The following is a 23,722-nucleotide window of genomic DNA, read 5'->3' on the forward strand; positions in this document are numbered from 1 at the left end:
CAAAGGTCCAATGTACCCTTGTAGCCAATGTTGTAAAGTCTCATGTTACACTGTTTTGGCCATTGGAAGCCTATTATGCTGCTGCCAGACTTAATAAAAAGGGGCTGTTCTGGCCTGTTACAGTTCTATACATCATACTGTTCATATACATTATGTTATTACATTACCAGGTAGTAATTTCTCTATATTGACCTATGTTACCAATTAAATTAAAGCAGTCAGTCATTTTTATGTACACGATTGTTTGATATTATAACTTTTCCTGAAGCTACATTTAGCCTAAAGTGTATTTTACAATCTGCTTTATCAGTTTTTCTTCTGATGCATAGTCACTTCTAAGAAACGGAGCTTCTTTGAAGACCATGATCTTGAAGCGGAATTCCACAAATTTTTCCAAATTTCTGCATAATTTAATCAAGGCTTAAAATCATTCAGAGTGGCTTGTTGTAGTGGTACTTACTGTGGTGCTGATAGGCACCAGGGATCATGATGTGTACGATACAAATATAGTCATATTGTTATTATTATGTCGATAATATTGATAATGGTGAAACAGTAGGTAATCTGAATAAAAAAAAATCTGAAAGTGTTTTTGGGTACTATTTTGCCTTATGACACCCTTCATGTACATCTTAAAAAATACATTTTAGACCAAAAACTATAATAAAACACTGTCTCAGGCATCAGGCAGCACATGCATAACCATTTCCTGCAATAACTTTCTGTGAGGCAGCTTTAAGAGGCTTATTAAACGTTTCAGACCGTCTGGTTCCTATCACCAGCATTGTGAACACTTCCTCAACTTTTTCTTAAATGGAACATTTCACACCAGATCTCTTTGAATGACTTTGGTTACATCAGAATGACTTCTTTACGCAGTCATTTGGAAAAATGGGCAGATGCTTCAAATGGAGCTCCTTTGAAGACTGTGATCTTGAAGGGAGATTCCACCGATTTTTCCAAATTACAGCATAATTTAATAAATGAGGTGAAAAGTCATTCAGAATTGTTGTTTGTACAGGAACTTAATGAATCTGCTTTCTTTACAGTGGTGCTGACAGGAACCAGGGGTTGTGATATGTACAATGCAAATATAGTCATATTGTTATTATTATGTTGATAATGTTGGTAATAGTGAAACAGTAGGTACAGTATCTTTGGGTACTATTTTGCCTTATGACATCTTAAGAAATAAGTTTTAGACCAAAACTGTAATAAAACACTGTCTCAGGCGGCATATGCATAACCACTTCCTGCAATAACTTTATGTGAGGCAGCTTTAAGAGGCATATTAAATGTTTCATAAATAGTTCATCAAGGTACAAACAATGTAAATGTTCCCTTAAAGGTACAACAGTGGTTTTAAGGTCTAATTGTGCACCTTAAATAAGTTTTTCCAGGTGAAAAGTTTGTATTTGCACCTTTTCATAACCGAATGTTTTAAAACAGAATAATAAAATAAAAAGCCTGGAGACGAGACGGGGTGTGTGGAGTCAGTACAGCTTAGAAAATATCATTTCAGTGGATTATGGTACAGTTATGTTCCCTGACTAAAGATACTGAGATGTACCCTTGAGGGTCCCACCCCAGTGACAAGAGGTGAACTGCCTCAGTGACAGGTTAGTACCTTTATTTCTGAGAGTGTACAGTGGTGCTGATAGGAAACAGGGGTCATGATATGTACAGTGCAAATATAGTCATTATGTTGTTATGATAAGAACAATATGATAATGCTGACTATAGTGAAATAGAAGGTAATCTGGATAAATAAAAAATCTGATTTCTTTGGGTACCCTATGACACCAAGCATTCACATCTTAAAAAAAAATAAGTTTTGGACCAAAACTGTAATAATGTCTCAGGAATCAGGCAGCGTATGCATAACCATGTCTTCATGTACACTGAAAAAAAATACATGAAGTAGGTTAATTAAGTACTTACATATAGTAATTATGTTAATGTAGCATATTTCATTCATCTTGAGCCAATGTACACATTTGAATCATGTAAATTTTAAGGAACCTTTTTTTCAGAGTAATAACATTCTGTGAGGTGGCTTTGGGAGGTGTAATAAACGTTTCGGACGTCTGGTTCCTATCACCAGCACTGTGAACACATCTCATATGGTAAGTGTATTCTTTAACAGAACACAGATTTCACATCAGATCACTGAATGACTCTGGTTACACTGTAACAAAGTTTTTATGCAGACATTTGGAAAAATGGGCGGAATTCCCCTTTAAATGCTTGGATATGAAATGCTAAAATGCTTCATGTTTCATAGTTCACAGTTTCTCACCATGTACCGCCTTTTCTTCCCCGCACTGGTTAAACCCATCAGCTCAAGTTTCTTGTGACTGCCATCTCTAATCCACAATTACAAGCCGTTCTCCTCGTGACTTGAGATAAAACATTGCATAAGACGACACACAAAACGCTGACGTAAACGTTACATCCTGTAATTTAGGCTATAGGCTAGTTGATATGCTGCAACTTTTTTTTTTCCCCTCCATGGCAGTGCTGAAAAATAATCTCTGAGACAGCGCACCTTTTTAATACCAACGTCACTTTTGAAAATGTCCAGAGAAGCTTACTATCCTGTTTGCTGATAAAACATATACCATTATATGCTCGCTGTTAGAAACCTAACAGCCCCATTTCGAGTTCCTGGAATCGTACGGCTGATGTTTTCTCTTATTTTTCAGCAGAAAATCCACAAGAGCCCGCTGCAAATTAAGTCGTTAGACTACAGATACATATCCGTAGCGAACTGGTTACATTACAGTATGTCAGAAGGAATAATTACACAGCCAGACTCGTTTTTAAAGGACTGTCAGGCTCATTATTTTGTTATGAGAACCTGTTCTACACTGCCCGTATGATCATTTTCATTATCAAAAGCCCTAATGGCAGCGATTCAGGGAAAAAAAAAACAGCGGCGTTCACTGCTCATTAATAACAACACAGAGCAAGAGCAGTATCTGGATGCAGTATTGCTGCTGTTCTCTGCGACCAAGCTGCGCTCTACCGCATTATCTGAGTTACAGTAGACCACAAAAGCAGAACAGAAATATTAAGAAAAGAAAAAAATCAAAGAAAATGAGAAAAGAATGAGAAAAGAGCGCCCCTGAATCTCTGCAGGTCTGCAGGAAATGCTCTCTTTATTACACACACACACAACGTCCTCGACACAGGTCCTCGCTGATACATAAAGCCATCCGTTTACATTTTCCGATAATACCGCCACATTTAAGGTTTTAAAAATTAACCAGCACCCGCAGCATTCTAACTTTTCTCTCACAATCCTGGCAAAGTGCAGCTTTCGACCTCAAAGCGCCCATGACATTTATTAATCGACGTCAATCGTTCTCCAACTCGTACGGTCTCGCAGGTCCGCACCGTGTTTCGAATTTAATATGATCGTTTCGCGCACGGAGCGGCGCCGAAAGGGCGTGAAACGAAACGGCGACGGGTGAAAAAATATTGGATCGCCATTGCGCACATTTTTTGTCCCGCCAGTTCGCTCGGCGTCGATCTCATATTGGGAGCCTGTGTGCTGCCCGAAGAGCAGATATTTCGCCCTTCCAGGACCGCGCAGCGATCCATTCAAGCCAACAAGTTTGGAGTGAATGTTGAGTTTAATCAATTCAGAGCGTCGAGATGGAGCCCAACTCACTCATGGTATTATCATCATTTACTACGAATTATACCTCGTTTTACATCAGTAGTCAGGGCTGACAAATGTATTTACAGCGCAGACACCTTTCGCTACATGATAGAGGACCTAAACAGGCGACTTGAAGAGAAAAGTTAACATTTTATTACTCATTATTGTGTTATCAGTGTTGAATGGTGGTGCTGCTCTGTGTTTCGTTGCTTTGGTGATTAGACATTCTTTCTTGTAACGGTCAATACGTTTGTATTTACGTGAATTTGCCTTTATAAGCATTGAACCGGGACAAAAAATTAATGTGTAAATTAATGACTTTCTCATGCTGTGATGTTTTTTCCCCTTCCCGCAGTGGGTAGGCTCGCCTTGTGGTCTGCACGGACCGTACGTTTTCTACAAGGCGTTCAGGTTTAACCTTGAAGGCAAAGCGAGGATTTTGTCCCTTGGCGACTTTTTCTTCGTGAGGTGTAAACCCGAGGACCCGGTCTGCATAGCGGAGCTCCAGCTGCTATGGGAAGAAAGGACGAACAAGCAACTTTTATCCAGCTCCAAACTTTATTTTCTCCCAGAAGACACTCCCCAGGGAAGAACTGTCACTCACGGCGAGGTAACGTTAATCACACATTTACTCTTCTTCTCGCTGCGTCTCGTTTCCTGCTTCGTAACGCGTTTGATACTCTTTCCACACTTGCTAATCGATGAAACACGACCTCTGTGTGCTGCTTTTTCACGTCTATTCCGCTTTCTGTTCGCTGCTTGCATTGAAACTGCTCTACGTGCGGCGATTTCCTCTCATTTTAAGTCATCTGATATCGCTGTTCGGCCTGATATTGCCAAACTAAGATCATATCACGTCTGATAAATAGCGCTGTGTTGCGATACCTACATACGCGATGAACGTGTCTTGTTCTGTTTTGTCACCCCCCCTCCAAAAAATTAACATTAGCAACTTGAACAGCGTGTGGTTTTTGCTGTGTTGAAGTTGCCTCAATGTGATCTTTTTTTGGCACTACACCGTGTCATATAGCAACAACAGTGCGGAAATTACGAAAGGCGAGAGAGAGAGGCTCAGTGTGGTGTGAGCTAATACTGTATTTGCAGTGGTGCACATGCTGGAGCGAAAAAAAACAAGCATTTTTACTATTTTTACTCGCTCTAGGAAAAAAGCTGACCGCATGTAAATGTTAAATGCAAGCCCTGCATGCGTGGGCTCAAAGCGAGAGGTTAGCAGTGTTATTACAGTTGCTGTTTATGATTATGATGACTGCACTCGATACGCTTTTAGGGACGAATCGATGATTAAAGGCAAAGCTGATCTGATCGAGCCAGCGCTGCCTTAAAGGCATCGAGTGACATTTATGAAGGTTATTGTGTCAAAAGTGCTGCAGCCTCAGTGCGCACACACAGACACACTGTGCACATCCGAGCAATCTGTGGAAAAGAGAGGAAAATAAATGTCTGTTTGTCATGTGGATTTAACCCAACACATGCTGATCGTGTTTAGTTTTCTCCTTCACCCCCCACCTCTGTTGTGTTGCAATACACGACTGCTTCTTTTTCTTTTTTTATAGCCAGCTGCTGGTTTGCGTGGTATCTGTACCTGTTTTATCTTGCACTACAGGTGTAATCAGAGAACACAAAAAAGTCAACGTTGAACTTTTTTTTTCTTACTGTACCTCTCTCTCACTCAGTGGATCAGAATATCAAATTTCCTTTTTATAATAAGCAACAGGTTTAAAACGCTTTTGTCTGGGTGAAATGTCAAGGTTAGGCATATGAAATGATTAAGAACATTAAGGCGATAGTATCGGGTATTGAAAGTGCGCCCAAGCTGTTGACACAACAGAGGGAGGTGGAATTGAGGGGAAAAACATTAGGACTTAACGCTCTGTTTGTTCACTTGATCAGACCCCTGTCCTCTTTCCAATTTGACACCAGACCCCCCCTCCACCCCCCTGCCGTTTCTCCTCCTCCTCCTTCTCCTCCTCCAGCCACCTATGCTCCTCCCCCCACTCACGAGCAATGCCAACTATTTGCTTTTCAAATTTATTACGCACACCCGATTGCTGATCTGGAAACGGCGGGGGAGAGAGAGAGCGAGAGAGATAGGATTACAAGGCCCAAGGACAATGCTCTCGACTTTTCAGACTGTTAGCCTACTTCACAGTGTAGGGGAAAAGAGATTTTTATCTGTCAGCAGCTGCCAGGTGACTATTTTTAGGCGGAATAAACGTGTTTAGTCGTGTTTTGCCTAGTCCACTTTTGCTCTGGACGCTCCAGTCCTGGACCGAGGGGAGAAGGATACGCATCAGTCTTTTGTACTGCGTGTCCTTTATGTAGTTGCTAAATGAGACATGCAACATTTAAATAACAATGAGATTGAGTGTCAACCTAACCACCTGCAGTAACGTGAGCCGTGCAACGCCTCCGCCTCTAACAGGCTCCATGCACTCAGCAGATTGTCCAATTAAATTACATTTGCATTTGCACCAAGCAGTCCATGCACTGCCTCTCCATAAAGACATCGTGGGAGAACGGGGGGGTGGGGGGTGGGGGGGTGAGCTTTCCTTTGTTTTTGTCACCCCGGGACATCTTGTTCTTGTAATAAATGATACACAGAAACATTTTAAGATACGCCCCCCCCAAGCATTTGATATCTTTTTTTTTTTTAGCCAAAGCTTCATTCCGTTGAAGAGTGCTCACAAGAATAGGGCCGATAATCAGCTTTCACCCAAAACGACAGCCAATGTGCTAATGTTTAGTGAGCGTACGTGTGTATGTATGCGAGCAGTAAATAGCTATGATTGCTGGGATAAAAGCAGGGCACTGTGTTTCCAGATGCTTTTTTGTTTCTACACCCAGGTGATGTAATTTCCCCTCTGGCTGGAGTTAGTCATTCATTAGGAGGATAGCAGTGGTGGCTGTAACAGCGCAAGGGCCCGCAGTGTTTCTCTCTCTCTCTCTCTCTCTCTCACTCACTCTCTGGCACTCGGCCTATAGAATTTAACACTTAGGCCTTGAGCCTAGAGAGGGCAACATTACACTCTCGTTCAGACATGTGCTGTTTCTACTTTGTTGAACTGACTGTATCTGCTCTCATGGGCCTTCGCAAACATGCTTTTCTTTGAATGCTGTTGATATTCTTCTTGTGTCGCAGAGCTCTCTTCCTCCTCTAATTATTTTCCTCTCTTCTCTTTCATCTATCTGGATTGGATCTCTCCAAAAAGAGTGAGGGAACTTTTCCTTTTTTGTGTTTTTTTAGTCATGTTTGTGATTATTCTTCGGAGACAATCTATCTAATTTAGAAAGAAAAACGTTTTTCGGTGAGCGGAGAAGACTGCTCCCACAGTGGGCTTTTTTTTCTTTTCCCTGTCTCCCCCGTATTTAATTGGACCCAGTTGTTCTGCAGCTTTGTTGCTCTGTTGCTCATAATATCAGCGCTTTGGCAGGAGTGAAAGCTGCATCGACATTGGCAATAGTCTTGAATAGCGCTTATGTGACATAAGGGCAGAACTAAATGAGGGTTTGCGCATTATAAATAGGTTCCATATCAGATTCCAGCAGGCACTGAACGCTTTCTCTATCGCGCCATAGTTTGCATAGCCACATACAACCTGCAGTATTACACAGGCAGCGATGCACCGTATGGATTGATAGTGGCTGTGCATTTGCATACAAACTCCATATTGTGCGTGCACTGTCGCATTGAGTGGATCTAGGGAATGGCAGTAATATCTAATTAGTTACTTCTCTCTCTGCTGTTACTGGAGTGAAAAAAACAGGCTAGGCCTTTGAGCCAGGGACTTTTGCAGAGGTGCTTTGTGGCAGAGATCCAAACCCGTCTTTTCTGCCTGGCAGATGTCCATGTTTGTGTTTTGAATGCCTGGGACATATTTATAGTTCAGTTGAGATCATCAGTCTTTCCCTTTCTTTTTTCCCCCGAAAGGTAACATTCTTTTCTTCATCAGGTGGTTTTTATGCTTCACATCAGCTGGAGAATGTGACTGATATTGGTTTACTAGGTCACGTGTCGCAGCCAAAAGTTAAACCTGATTGCCAGGTTGACGGTGGATATCTTGTTTTTAGTGGATTATCGGTATTGATAGCACACAATGAGACTGATTTCCAGTTTTAGCTGCATTTATAGGCCAAAATAAAGTTCATTTCACCACGTCATTTGCTGGGTGCTGATTGTTTTAAAGAGCAGTTTAAAATACATAAAAACTAAAATAATAAGTTTCCTTGTGGAAATGTGGTTTGTGTCTGGATACTGTTTACAATACTGCGTAAGATTCTATTTGGAGTAATTTTAAGAGAAGAAAACAGTTGAATGAAAATGAGCTTTGACATTTTTTTTAGCAGAGTAGCTGTACTGAGCATGCTTGGGTTCATTCAGAGTGGTAATTCCACTGAAATTTCTACATAATTCTATTGTTGAGATGTAAATAAACGCAGAGTGGGTTGACGTGAAATGGTGCACTGTACAGAAATGTACTGACTCAGATTTTCTTTGCAGTGGTGGTGATAGGAACCAGATGTTACAATGCCTACAACACAAATATAGGCTTTTTTATTTACTATCCAGAAAGTCCAGTCAACTTTCCCATTTTCTGAAATTGTATGTGTAATGTTAATGATGGTCAAATAGTGACAAGTGACTTTGTTTACATTTTAATGAGTTAACGAATTACATCAGTGGAATTACTCTGTAACTTTATTACTGCAAACTTAAATATTATTTGATAACGTGATACATTTGGAAAAAGTTAAGATATTGAGTTTTATCAATATTGTCCAGCACTGCGCTGAGGTATGCTACGTTTTTTTCAGTAATTAGCTCTCTGTGATGGTGGTTGTCTGTTAACCACAGGGAAGCCTTAAAAAAAGTTTTGCTGTCTAGATTTTCGCTCTTGCTGTTTTCCCCCCTCGGGCTTAGAGAAGACACATTTGCATTGCGCGTCTCTCTAAGATCTAGTGTTTCATGACAAATGGGTTTAATTTGGTTATATGGTGTCATCATATTTCACAGTAAGCCATGTTGTGCCCTCACATCCAAATTCGCACAAATGCCTATTGCCTGCATGCTAAGTGGCATTTGATATAGAGCAGATTTCAGTTGTGCATTTCGAGGTTATTTATGTCCCAGCCAGCGGTGCTGATTTCTTGACACTGATAAGTGCTAATTGCAGAAGTATAGATCCTCGCCATACCTTCTCCCAAGTGTGACGGGTGAGAAATAGAATTTGCTATGATAATACTATTTAGAAGTGCTATACCTCTTTGACAAGGTCTTGCCTCGGGCACTCGATTACCGTGTGGGTATTAAGAAAGTCTTTAACATGAGCTGTAAGTTTCTAAATGCGTGAATACTTATCAAGCTTTCTCCCAGGAGCCCTAGAAGGCTGTTTCAAAGATATCGGTACAGGTTACAATTGGGTCATGCTGCACTGACTGCCTTGTTTGCTCTCATGTCCAATTATATTAGCTTGATTTTTTCCCTCTCTCTCTTTTTTTGGTCTAACATGACAAAGTAATTAACTTGAGCTCTGGGTGAGATCAATTAATGGCAGGAAAAAATACTTCATTTAACATTCAGCTTTCAAAAAAAAAGGCTTCCTCTGGATCCGCTAGGCACATTTTTCACGTTACCAGGTCAATAACTCAATAGGCATGCAAGCAGGTGTACAAATCTGCAGTGACCTGGGGAATTCTTGGCCTGACCCCCCAGCTCAGTGGAGTGAGGCAGACTCAGTGTGATGCTGTTGGAGGGGCTTCGTTGGGTTACTTTACTGCTTCACTCAGAGCAGCTAATGCCTCTCCCCCCTCCTACCCCCCTTTAAGGTGTAATTACATGGAGCCAGTTGTTATTACTGCACAACCCCAACCTTAAATCTAAAACATGGCGTTCTGAAAAGTTCTGAAAAAATCTACAAGTGTTTCTGTTCATCCTTCTACTGTAAGCAGACAGCTACATGCAATGGGTCTGAAAGGGCATGTACCTGTCAAGAAGCTGTTAATGGGAAAAGGAAATAGAAAAAAGGAAGAGCATTGGCAAAATAACTTGGATTGTGAGAAGCAGAAAATACAAATTCCAAGAAATTTCGTGGTCCATTCATCATCAGATGTTCATAGAATGTAAAGGGCACGTATGTATATATATATATATATATATATAATATAAAGTGTACGTATATATATATTTATATATATATATATATATATATATATATATATATATATATATATATATATATATATACACATATTAAGTTTGGAAAATAAAAATAAGAATGAGCTCCGTAGATAAAGGGATTACTATAAATAAATTATTTCAGTGTATTATTTATCATTTATTAATTTATTGACAACAAGTGAAATATTAAATAAAACGTCATAAAATATCTTCTGGTATCTAACTTACAGCATTTCAGTCGACACTTTTTAAGATATTGAATCAAATTTAAAAAATGAAAATAAGTGATACTAAACTTTTGAAAGGGAGTGTATATATTTTTATATTTTTTGTTATTTTATATATTGTCGCTGTTGGAACAAAACCCTGTATCTCTATTTTTCACTTTTTTACATAATTTAAAAACACTAGCTCCCCTTCACATTTGTAAACATTTCATGATGAATGGACCAAAAGAAATGGTCTAAAATTACTTGGAAGAAAATATTTGTACATTAACAGCTCCATTATAAGTTAAACTCCTTAAATGACCAGGGCCCATCAGCAAGCATAACGTTTTAGTACACACTTCTGTAATCTAAGAATAGCTCAGCTAGTTTGGATTAAAGTCCTTGTAGTTACTGAACAATAGGCCTTAGTATGTAACAAGGGGTTAAGAATGTTTTTTTCCTTTTCCTGTAAAGTCACCATTTTGGAAGTGCCAGGTTTCGTACAAATACAATATGTATATGTATAAATACATGTGTTACATTTTGAAGCCTATTGGAGAAACCGAGACTTGCAGTAATATTCCAGTCAAAGCCAAGGAGCAGTGTCAGATCTTCAAAGCAGCAGGCTAGAGCTCATGATCTCATAGTAAAGTTTGCTGTGTCGCCATTAGGATTAACAGTGTTTGACCCACTTAGCTTTATAGGGGCATGGAAACAGATGCCTTTGCGCTTAAGTGGTTATTATGCACAGGGCTGCACTGGCCGTTGTGCTGCAATAACTTTAAGGTGCGTAATCTGGAGAGCCCGCAGGGAGACCGTTTCCATTTGTGGGGAGAATGAAAAAATGTTGTTTAGACTGCAGTAATATTCGGCCGTTGGAGGAGGAATGCCATGTAAACCTACTGGAATGCACACATCCCCCCCCATGGAAAATTAAAGGAAATTAGAGACATCACATTCATATCCTTGCTGCTTTTATTAACAGCTGACCCCATTGACATTGCAACACAGGGTTTGGTATGAGACAGTTGTGTAATAATTCGCTCACTGATTGAATTGTTTTTTATGGGCCATTTTTATAGGGCATTGCAAGCCAGTAGATGTTTCAAGATATTACTCAAATATGGCTCTGTTGTCCATATGACTCTCTTTTACTCATAAGTCTGGTATTGTTTGTTTCAGATGACAATGTCCTCTATTGTTTGAGAGCAAGAAGATGAATCTCATGTTTTGACCTAAAACAGTGCTAGTTGCCTAGATCGCCAAAGCGGTGCTACTCTCTAGATGTATCATAGTAGATGTATACTACATAAGGAGCATATTCAGCCCTTGTAAAAAAGGTACTCCCTGTGATCTGTGCTTGCTTTTATTGGATCATGTCTGGGAAACGTCAAGGAGAAGTTAGTGACTCTGCAGCGTTACTCCATTAGGAGAGAATGCTGGGGAATCAGTCAAAAGTGCTTGATCAAGACTTCTGGGAAATATTGATGCATCTGTTCCCCAGATTCCCTTCTGTAAGCAAGACTTCATGTTCTCCTCTACCAAGTCATGTACAAAACTCTTTTTTTGCCTTTTTTCTATTGGACATTTATAAGGATGACCAGAATAATTCAAATACTTGAGTATTTTTTTGCTTTGTTGGTATTTGTTTCCTTATTTAGTATTTGGAGGCTTCATCTTTTGTTAAACCTTTAGTTACAGGATACACCTAACAAACTGTTGGCCGCCAGATGCTGTAGGTGCATGTCGGCTGTCAGCTGTAGTGTTCGTGGTGTGTTTGAGTGCACATTTTTACACTTAACAATGGACATGATATTAGGGTATAAAAAGTCGTCATAGACAGGTAGTGTTAGCTAAACGCTACACAAATCCATGCTTTTTGCAAGTCCCTTTTTTTGAAGGACTGAAGCAAGATAAGTTAGTGAAAATGGTGAAAAAAGGGCAGACAACACTTAAACAAAGAGAAATAGCCAAATACATGTTAAATTGTTCAACTATAGTTTTGACTGTTGAACAGAATTCAAGCTAAGGCGTCCTCAGTCACACGTTTACCGGACATGGTACAAATTTATACACAGCACTAAGCAATGTTCATGCTAGAATTACAAATTCTCTGGTGGTGTGTGGTCCCTGTTGTTCTCTAAATTATGACATTTTGAAATAAAACTTATGAAAGCCGAGTGCCGTAGAATGAAACAAATAATCCAGACTATGTTCTGGCATTTTTTACTGTGATCTGTTTGTTTCTGTGCTCCAGACTACTTTCAATTAAACAGTTACATGGTGTTCAGCTGGTGTAATTACACTGCTTTGTGAGCTCCACCTCTCTGCTTGCATTGTGCTTCATGTTCTGAGAAATCTGCACAGTTACCTTTTGATAGCAATGTTCTCATTTGTTCAGAATTTATGGGTAAGGGAACATCCAAGTATGCAATGTCTGTCCCCTCCAGACGCCTGTAACCCGGTCTAATGCAGTACCTTTCTCCCTGCAGGACGAGATCATCGCAGTGTCAGAGAAGGTCATAGTGAAGTTGGAAGACCTGGTGAAATGGACGGTGTGGGACGCCTCATGTTGGAAGAAGGGCCTAAGGGCCATGCCCTTGAAGCCCTCCACACTCAAGGAGTTGGGCAAGAATGGCCAGAGGGAAGCCCTCCACAGATACAGAGAGTCCACCCTCAACAGCGGTCTCAACTTCAAGGACGTCCTGAGGGAGAAGGCTGAACTGGGTAACTGTCAATGGCTTTCTTTATAAATACCAAGAAATTTTTTTTTTAATTAGGACTGTGTAATAAAAAAAATATTTATAGCTTTTGGAATATTGGTCTTTGCAGTACTGCAAACAAGCCCTTCAGCAGATAACAAGTTTTTATTATGTGCACTGAGCATCATTACTAAAATCAATAATGTGATATGGTTGAAGATAGGTCTGCCTTATTCTGACTAAAATAATTGAATTTTGCTTTGGATTACATGAATACCTTGATTCATCAAAGCACAAACAGAAGTGCTCATCAGGAGCTCTTACTAGTCAGGATGCCTAGCACGCAATAAAACACACTGTGATTCATCAGAGGGCTCATTTGCATATTGCAGCTTTTTGCGATATCAGTTTTGCAAAGGCTAACATCGTGATAATGATTAACAAGCAATATATTATGCAGCCTTTAGTAAGGAATTCGTCAAACTCCAACGAGCAGTAATTTTGGTTTAGGAATGCTGGCTGGTATTTATTCATTTCACATCAAGGATATACCAATGTGTTTTTAGTATCTTTTATCACAGTCGATATACATAGCTGCATAATTGCAATGTGTCATTTTGTCCATACCCATAGCTCTACTATGCATATGTAAATAATGACTTGGAGCAATGGCTTGTTGGCTGTTAGAGTGCACTATAAAAGCACGCCAACTCTATCTTTTATCATTCCAACTGAACAGCTCTTTAGAGCATCCTGATGCTGAGACGATGAAGATTCGACGCCAATATTGGAGGTCATCTTTCTCACTCGCTTCAAGGCTGTCTTGTAAAAGAAGGCCAAGCTGCCAGGGCTTTATGACAGCGATCCTCGTTCATAAGCACATGACAGATTCAAAGAAAGGACTGACTGTAGATAAGGCTCACTGTGCTCCGGCCAGTGTTTACCTCCCGGTGTGGAAAAATGTACTTCTTACGACCCGCGATCTATCATTGGGAGCTCTTAATCCCTCAAATATTTGCAACCCATTTCAAGTGTCCATTTAACCTGCATCCAAGAGCGAAGCAATGTTTGTAGTTAGCCGAGACAAACAGGATGTCTTCACAGATAAGAGTGGTGCGCTCAGTTGTCAGTAAGGGTGAAATGCAGCAATTTTCATGTGATGGATGTGGTAAGAAAGCTGGCGATAGTCATTATGGTTTTTGAAGGAAGAACTCAGTTAAATAATGCTAATGATACTGACAGAGAATGAAAGCAAATTGTGAACATCATGCTAATAGGTGGCTTCCATTTGTGATTAGCAATGTTAGCATGCTTGGTCAAGCATCTTCTTACATTTTGTTTTGAAAACAAAGAATCCTCAGATTTTTAAAAATGTCTGCATAATTCACTCATTGATACATAAGTATAGTTAATCAGAGTGGTTTGGTATGAAATGGTTCATTGTAGAGAAACTCTTTTTTCACAACAATGGTGGTGATAGGAACCAGGGGTCACAGTGTCCACAACACAAATATAGCCATTTTATGTACTATCCTAAATAATTGATTAACCTACATAAGTCTTCCGCCTGATGACCCCCGCGACCCAGAAGGATAAGCGGTTTAGAAAATGTGTGTGTGTGTCTTCTGAGTTTTAAATGTAAGGTTTATTATGTTATAGAAATAGCGGTACCTACAGAAAACTACCCTGAAACTTTTTTTAAAAATATATTTTAGGCCAAAACCTAACATTAGATGACAAATCTCAAAACAGTCATAAAACAATGTAAGACAAAGGAATTAGGCAGCATCTTAACCATTTTACTAACCAGCTTTCTGTGAGGTTGCTGAAAAAATGCTTCAGACATCTGGTCTCTGTCACAACCATTTTGACTTTAATTTTGTGTAGAAAGGTGCATTTCAAACCAAACCACTGTGAATGACTTTGTTTACATCTTAGCAATTTTAATTTGCAGAAATGTTTACAAATTTGTACAATTCCCCATTATTTTTTCACTGAAGCATGCAATAAAATTCTGTCAACAATGTGAATTTAAACTTTCATTGCCACCTTTGTGTTCATATGTAGAAGATTATGATTTGTGTGTACAGTCTTGTTTTGAGGAAAGAAAAAAGCACCCTGTTCAATATTCCCATGTTCTTATAATCTCTTGACATTAAAACAATGGAGAAAAGCTTGAAGTGCATGCTCAAACCTGTCCATACAGAAAATGGAATGTAAATGTACTTCATTACCTTTGAAAGCTTACATTTAAACTTGGCAAGTTTGGTTCAATTAAAACTAATCCTGGTGTGATTCCTCTGTTACTGTGGTTTGTTAGAGCAAGTGAGAATGCTGCCATCTGAACACTGGTGTACACCAAATAAGGGGTCTGAGACGCGCTGAGCAGGCCAGTTTTGGTTCGCTTCAAAACAAACTCTGTTGCAATTCTTTTTGAAGTATGAATGTAATACAGATCAAAGACATTTAAATGGACCAAAGTCAGATTGAACCATTGTCTCCTCTTTGCAGAACTTTAGTACATGGAAAAGGTGTTTCTGATGCTGTTTTGACACGTGCATGTGTTTTATCATCTGTTCATAAGCTCTGAATCTGTAATTATAGAACAGATAGTTTCGGTTTTAAAACACGGCTGAGGCATGTCTGAGGTCATTATTAAATATTTGATATACACATAAATTGTATTATATAATAAGGCGCCAAGGCTCCTCTGTTTTGTAAAAGTAGTAAGCCACCTGAGGATGTTACAGCTTTGCGTCATGCAAAACCAACATAACGTAGTGGCTCATTGCTCTAATATCACAGATAATAAGACAGATAAAACGAGACATAAATAAAACCAATGAGCCCAGATCAGAACAGAGAACAGCATTATTCAGAAAGTTCTGTGGACATTATCATAATTATTGTATGTCAAAAAATCTGCCCAATCAGCTGTGATGTTTTACTAATATGATTTTTGTTTGCATCTTTTGGTTTGATGTTGAATGTGTTAATGTGAACACTAAGCGAACCAGAGTTAAACTGCAACAGTGCGTCATTCCTGCTTTGGTCCAGACCAGGGGAACCAAACTACAAGTATAAATGTACCCTTAAATAATCTAACAAAACGACTGTAACTCTAGACTTTTAAGAGGTTAATGAGAGTGCTTTGTTGGTTAGGCATTTGCCTTGACACAGAATGTAAACCAAATGTAAATATAACTCATTGTGTAGCTAACTACGTTATTAATTATGTAATTTCATTTGAATAATAAATTTAGATTGTGTAATAACATGTAAGTAGCAAAATGACAGTAATAACTCTAGACTTCTAAGGGTTAAAACAGGCAGGGTGCCACCTCCTCATCAGTATTCCCTGCATTTCCCTTTCATTCCTCTGTTTACATCTGTCATTGGCTTCGAACAATGTGGTGTCTAAATGTTCATTAATTTAGGAGTGCACTAGTCTCAGCATGATTATGTTTTTTCTCTGATTGCATTGTTAAGGAGGAAAAAATAGAATCCCAAGTGAAAGGTTGCTGGCGTATTCGCTTTTATTGCGGTGTTTGAAACAACATGACATGCATTTATACATCTGTAACATGCCTCAGTTATCACAAAGTCCTTCACTGTCGAATATAAACGCTGCGGTGCAAGCTTTATGGCCATATAAATATGTCATTTTGGCTGCATTCCTGCATAGCAGATACCTGCTGGAAGCCAAGAAATGGCCAAACAAGAATAGCCACGTTTTTCTGTGAAGTGTCTTATTTAAGTGCATAAACTGGTAAAGCAGAGCGTTCATTTTTTTTTCCTTTTTTGCTCCAGACCATTTAGGTTTTGCAGGCGGATTGAAAAGACATCTAAGCGAGCTATACTTACATATTTCCCCATTTAGCGGGAGGGAGTAATTATACAGCAGTGGACGGACAGACTGACTTTGCCAGTTGCTGGAATTTGCATACAGCTTTGTCTCAGTCCATGGAAGCAAATGTTAAATTGCCCTTGAATTGGCTGATGTATTAGCTGCCTATACCGAGATTAGATAGGGGAATCAATAATGGATGCTTTGTCACTTAAGCTTACATGGAGGCTACAGCTGCGAATGCGAATCAATAGGAGGGCAAGAAAAAAGATGTGTGATTTATTTACTGTCACTCTCCTAACCTTATTATTTGTGCGCATTGTGAGGGTGCCGTTTCTGTACTGTTAATAAGTCGCTTTTTAATGACTGTATTAGCCTGTTTATGTTGTCAGGATTCTAAATGCACTTACTCAAAGTGCCCGCAGATACGCTTGGTAGGCAAAATATTCTGGCAGAGGACCAGGGGCCATCTCTGTGTCTCTCTGTCTCTCTCTCTCTCGCAATTTTCTTTGTTAGCCACAGAAAGAAAGGGATCATTCAGCAGGGCAGCGCTTTTCAGTAGCAGAAGGCAGACTTAAAAAGCAGCTCCGCTGATGGGAAATAAACCATTAATTGAAACTGCCACATGAATTAGACATGTCAATTTTGGGCTCGGTTTTGACCTTCCACTGGCTTTTGCGAGCAAGACTATTTATCTTTTTGAAGGGTGTATTGAATTAGCACGAATTGTAAGTGACATGGAATAAACTAATTTGCCTTTTCATTTTGAATCACAAGCAGCGATGAGGGGGCCTTTTGGATTTAAGATGATGGCTCTTCCATCTGTTTTCTTGGACCAGAGTGTTTTTAGTGCTGCTTAACGCAGGTAAAGAAAGGGAGCTGTCTGCAATTGATGTGGAAATTGCCTTGATCATAAGTGAAATAGCACACTGCACATATAGGTGTTGGCCATAATTGAAGCCTCTGAATAAAAAAAGCAGTTGTTCACCTGCAAAAATGGGAAGTGTTTTAATAATTAAAGGAGAGAGTTTTTTCTTCAGCACACATGGATGACAGCCAGTGGTAGAGTGTGCCAGAAGTTGAATGTGAGAGCGCTCCACAAAAGAAAGCTCCCTCTAATATTTGGCCAGAGAGCTCATTTGCGTCCGTAATCAGTTTACTCCACGCTTATCATCTTCGCCACAATTTGTCGGCCGTTTGGCGATCAATGGAGTCACTTAGCCTATAGAGATGTGTCAAAGATCGTGTGTTCTGATCCAACGGGAAGGCCTTACCATCATAATTAGGTTTTAAAAAGCTGTGCCCAGTCTGCTGGTTTTAATGGCAAAGCAGGATAATTTGAGCCTTGTCTCATGGGAGACAAGAAGACAGGTATAAAGATTTTGCCATGTTAGCCTCCAGTCAGCACGCTCGGGGGAAGCCGTGTGGCGATACAGCAGTGCTTCGGACTGTCCTCAAAAGTAACTCTGTTTAATGACGGCCTGTTTCAGTTTCAGTCGCATTCAACCCAGTGCTATTTCAAGGCCTTTCAGACATCTCCAGCTCGCTTTTACCACCTGCCCTGATTTTACATTCACACTGGATCAGCTGGTTCATGAATGAAAATATTCAGCTGGTGAGTTTTGCTCGGAGTATAATGATAATTATAAATTACAATAAACTATACCTTTAGTGCTATGCAAAAGTCAGAGACTAACATTCATTTATTTCAGTCAAAAACAGCCATTAAGTACAAGTTAATCATATTTCTGAGGAGAACAACTATAAGATAAATCACTTGCATAAGAAAGTGGAAAGTCAAAGCAACGTAAGTGGAGAAAAAAACACAGGAGTTTGCAAAACTAGAGTTTAAAACATGACTAAAGGATTTAGAGAAAGTGGGGCCTGGTAGACCACCAAAACTGTCACCATCACAAAACAGTACTTTCATCTTTGAGAAATAAGAAAAAAATCAAGGTCCAATCTTGCTTCAGATCTGATAACATTCACAGATGTTTCTGTCCATCTTTCCGCTGTGAAGGATTTGGTAATTTGATAATTGATATTTAGTTGTTGGGTGCTTTTGTGTAGTTTTCTTTTAACTATGTTTTTTTCCTCATGCTGAAAAATGAATAACCTGTACGTAATAGTGGTTTTGACTGATAATTACATAAATAAAGGGTGGTCTCTGCCATAAATTTTGCACAAAGTGCTTTACGAACAAGAAAACAAATAACATCAAAGTAAGAAGCTACACAGAGTGACATTAAAAGACTTTACCTATAGCGTCACAATGGTTCAGTAATTGCAAACACAGTATAACAACGCTTACATATAAGTGCTCATATTCCATGTATCAGCTGCCAAGGTGCTGTCCTGGAAGAAAAAACAAGTAGTTTAATGACTTTCACTGAAGCTGAACACAAGAGGAGGGAGGGAGGGAAAAAAAGAAAAAGCAAAACAACTTGAAAATTGACTTGATGTATTCCTGATCTTGTAATTAAAGTATCTCCCTTCTGGCCTTGTTATATTCAGATGAAGTTTGACTTTGTGTCTTAAGGATATATTTTCCCTCATTAAATTCCCTGATGATGCCGATATCTCGTCTCCTTCAGCTCATTACTGTGCGTCCGGATGGGATTCAGGTCACAAGTCTAACAGGAGGAAGCGTCTGTCTGTCTGTCTGTTTCTCTGTTTGTCTATCCTCCAGTCCACACAGCTTTCAATGAAAGTGCCCCACATTGATTTTAGCAGTAGATAACGTTGGGCAAAATAACAATATGATAATATTGTGATAAGTTATATCAGAATAAGCTTTTCTGAATATAACATGGAGAATTCTGGCCTGCTGCATGCTTCTTAACTCCTCAAAATCCCAGGCTTATTGCACACTAAGTCTTATTATTCAGTAACAACAGGGACTTCAGTGCAAACTGGTTGAGCTATTCTTATATTATAGAAATGTGTAATAAAACGTTGGGCCCACCAGTGGGCCCTGACCAATTAAAGAGGTAAACAGTAGCTATTTATATCAGTTGTCGAGAACTTATAAACAGCAATAAGTAGTGTCAGTGTCATATTTGAATCTAAAAATAATTGTTTTTTAAATACATAATTTAAACATTGTCAAAGTTTCATGGCAAATGGAACAGAAATGGCCTTAGAATATATGTTACATATTGTGAAGATATCTTTAGTAAATGCAGTATTACTTATTTTGTCATATTTCCCACTGCTAGCTGTAGAGTGTCGGCACTCGCTCTTATATGACACAAAAAGTTTTAGATATACATTGCTGTGCAAAAATCAGAAACCCCTCTTCATTTTTACTCAAACTATTAAAAGACATAGGTAAAACGGAAGTGGAAGTCCTGGGAGACCACCAAAAGTGTCACCATCAGATAAACAGTAATTCAGATGTAAAAAAAAAAAACCCTTTCCCCAGAAAACTCAAAGCTTTGTGTCTGAAAGGATATTTCGCTGTCAGGAAGCCGGAACTGAGAAAAGGAATCGACCAAAAAGAAACAAATGTTTAGATCATGTTCTCAGACCAATGGACTGACCACCCCAGAGTCAAGACCTCAACATCATTGAATGTGTTTGAATACTTGGATTGTGAGAAGTAGAAAATGCAACCAACTTCTAAGAAAAATGTCCCTACAGATTTCTTTGAAAAACAGAAAGCAAGTCAAGTGGTGGACACATTAAATGCTGAAAAATGTTGATATATTTAGTTGTTAAGGGCTTCTGTGTAATGTTTTCTGCTTTTTTTCCTGACACTGAAAAATGAATAACTTAATAACATTTGGACTGGAAATGACATGAATGAATGGTGGTCTCTGATGTTTGCACAGTGCTGTAGGTTGCAGAAAAGTGGAATTGTTGCGTGTCGACAATAGGTGAGCATTGTGATGTGCACAGGATGTATGAAACCACACCCTGCCGAGCTATAGGAGGAACGATAGGTGTGATAGAAAGGCTATGCCTGATGTGTAATCTAACACCAGGTGGGGATTGCTAAGGCTAACAAGGGGCTGATTCAGGAGTCCAGATGTTTGTGCACGCTGTTTGAGTAAGCAGCAGCCAGAGGAGAGCAATATATCTGAAAAGTCTTTTCTTTCACTGAGCACAAGATGTACTAGCACAGTTATACCACTGGTACCCAAACAATAGCACCTAACAACCTGCCTGTCAGATTGTATCCACAAGTATGCAGGGAGGGGCTTTTCTCTCTTAGTTAGGGAAGATGATGTTAATGTAGCCTGACAATATGGTGGAGGAATAAATCTGAATTTTTATTTGCCTGCACAGCTCATATTAAAAGAGTGTTTTTATGTTTGCCTTGTCAGTCACGCGATACCAGCTCACTGTTGGAAACCTGACTCCTCACAACATCAGTCTGAGAAAGAACCTACATGTTCAACCCAACAGCCTTTGTGGAAAAAAAAGACATTTTTTTCCCATTTATGGACGGATATGAATCTGTACTTGTCACCATGCAACCATCTCCAAACATTTTTGTTTTTGAATTATACATTCAAGGTATTAGACTTTTGATACACATCTGTTGACTAGTGGTGTAAAGCTGTGACCTAGATTTAAGTACGATTGTTTAGGAAATGATTTAATGCATCATGAGATCTCAGATTTCATGTAATTGTACAGGTACAGCTGTTTTCATTTCATTAAATACACTGAATACACCAGTGGGACCAGAGGAGCTATCTGCACTGTAGTGGGATATAGACGATACACCAAACTATTTTTATTGAATTTGTACATTTGAAAATAGCCTGACAATTTTAATTTGGCCAAAAATTGCTGCATAATTCAGTTCCTGAGATGTAAGCAAAGCCATTCACATTTCTGTACAATGGTGGTGATAGAAGTCAGAAGTCATGATGTGTACGCAAATATAGCCATTTTATTTCCTGTCCAAAACCACCAGTAAACCTACACTTCTTTTGAGTTTCTATATGTAATGTTAATAATGGTAATATAGCCGTAAATCTGAAACTTTTTTGGGGCGACTACTCTACGTCATAATGCCAAGCATGTACCCCTCCACAATGAATGTATTTTAAAAATATGTTTTGGGTCAAAATCTCATCATAAAACTACTGTAAAACAGTGTCTCAGACATCAGGCAGAGTATTTGTAACCATTTCTTGTAATACCTTTCTGTGAGATACCTTTTAGACGCAGAATTCTTTGGACATCTGGTTCCTTTCACTACCACTGAGAACAATTCTTACTAAGTAAGTTTCTCTAGAATGAATTTAAGATAAAACTACTCTTATGCAGAAATTTTGAAAAATCAGTGGAATTCCCCTTTAAATACTGTTATAACTAATTCTGATCGATTCTGTCTATTCCAGTTGATGCAATGCAGTCACCACATTCAGTTGCATTTTTACAACACTTTCATGAGTTTTTTATCTGTCCATCCATCCATACATCCATCCATCTATCCCTCCCTCTCTCTCTCTCTCTCTCTCTCTCTCTCTTGCTCTCTCTCACAGTCTTTCTTTTCTTCTGTATTTCACTCTGCTAGCCCTTCTCCTCTTTTGAGCCATCAGGCCTGTATGGATCAGGCATGATCAGCAAAAGAAAAGGGGCAGGCGGACAAATTATGAACTCTTCTGAATCTTCAGCATTGAGCCCGATTGACAGGAGCCCAGTGCGTGTTTATCCTGTTCCATCTCGTGTTCAGATCCGGCTTTGATTTGTGGCAAAGGCCACAATTTGCTTTCAGCCGGCCAGTTGCCCATCATCAGCAGCAGCGGCGATGGCAACAGAAGTAAAAGAGATGGCAGTAATTCATCTTCCGTAACTGTATTTGGCATGGGGCCTCTCTCTGGATCCTCTCCGAAAGGAGGAATGTTTCAGACTCGTTGCACGGGGGGACGCTGGCAGAGCCTGCCAATTAAATGACATTCACGTCAAAAAAGCTTCAATGCTGCATTTGATTTGGAGCGGAGGATCTGTGTGATTTTCATTTTCATATGTCCTGAAAATGGCAGGCTGAGAAACGTTTGTGCTGACACAGGCAGGAGGCTAATGCAAAAGAGGGTGAAAGAGAGAAAAACAGATGACATGTTAGCACTCACAGCCAAAGTAATGTATTCCGCACTAAATACAAATTATGTTGCTACATGCGGATCGCAAGCGGGAAATTGTGTCCTATATTTGGGCCGCATGTAACAAAACACATTATTATGCAGATACTCTAAACATATTTCTTTATGTTTGAAATTATAATATTTCAGCTGCCGAGCCGGCTTTTTCCAGTTTTTGCAACAAAACACACTGGGGCCACTCCGTGCAAGGACAGCCCTGCCATTCAGTTGAAACAAATGAAACAGACACTTGGATACTGTGTTTGTAGTCAGTAACCAACCCAAACAGTTTCAACAATCATGGTAATTTCCTTTAAACTGTCTTTAAAAACTGCATCAGGTCTGTCCATGCATGTTCTCTGTAAGTTTTCTCAGTCTGCCTCTCTTGTCTTTTTTATAGTCATTGCGTTTTGATTTTTGGCAGGCCCATTTGGAAGTTTACAGGGCTTGTTGTCCATTATAACCCACTGATCTGCTCATATCGTTATTCCCCCTATGACTACACTGTGGATCAGTGCCAGCATTTCTAAATTTGCAGGCCGGGAACTGATGTGGAAAAAGTCTGTTAGTTTGCTAATAATGGCGGCACAGGTTTTCTGTGGTATTTCTTTTTTCCTATTTTTCACACAAAGGGAAAAGAGATGGAGGGGTGTGTGTGTGTGTGTGTGGCAGGGGGGGGCGGGGATGGGGTAGAAATAGTATGTGCCATAATCATTGCTCAGTTTCTTTGTTTGTTTTCGTTACTTTGCTCTGTTTCCGGCACTTCCAGCAGGCCAGGCTCAGGCCCAAGCCTGGAGATAGTAGCCATGCCAGCTCATCACTCAGAACAATGTGCATGTCTCCCAGGCCTGACCTTTGAGGAAATGAATACTTTTATTGTCTGTCCGTTAACTGAGTCTGAAACAACAGTCAAGTTATTGATGTGACCCCCCCCCACCACCATAACATGAAAATAGGCCCCCTAAACAGCCTGAAAACTCAGTGAGGAGGGAAAAGCTTCTTG

At 39.5% G+C, this 23,722-nt stretch overlaps 1 protein-coding gene across 1 annotated transcript in view; it reads left to right on the top strand.

Annotated features, from left to right (window-relative positions):
- The first annotated feature begins 3,552 nt into the window (after positions 1 to 3,552).
- arid5b (AT-rich interaction domain 5B) overlaps positions 3,553 to 23,722 on the top strand; it is a 105,808-nt gene continuing 85,638 nt past the window's right edge. The window contains exons 1-3 of the mRNA XM_036572256.1: positions 3,553 to 3,681; positions 4,023 to 4,277; positions 12,565 to 12,799. Coding sequence (XP_036428149.1) covers positions 3,661 to 3,681; positions 4,023 to 4,277; positions 12,565 to 12,799 — 511 coding nt within the window. The 5' untranslated portion in view covers positions 3,553 to 3,660. The remainder of the gene's footprint in view (positions 3,682 to 4,022; positions 4,278 to 12,564; positions 12,800 to 23,722) is intronic.

The sequence above is a fragment of the Colossoma macropomum genome, unplaced genomic scaffold (assembly GCF_904425465.1).
Source record: "Colossoma macropomum unplaced genomic scaffold, Colossoma_macropomum, whole genome shotgun sequence".
NCBI classification, from domain to species: Eukaryota; Metazoa; Chordata; class Actinopteri; order Characiformes; family Serrasalmidae; genus Colossoma; species Colossoma macropomum.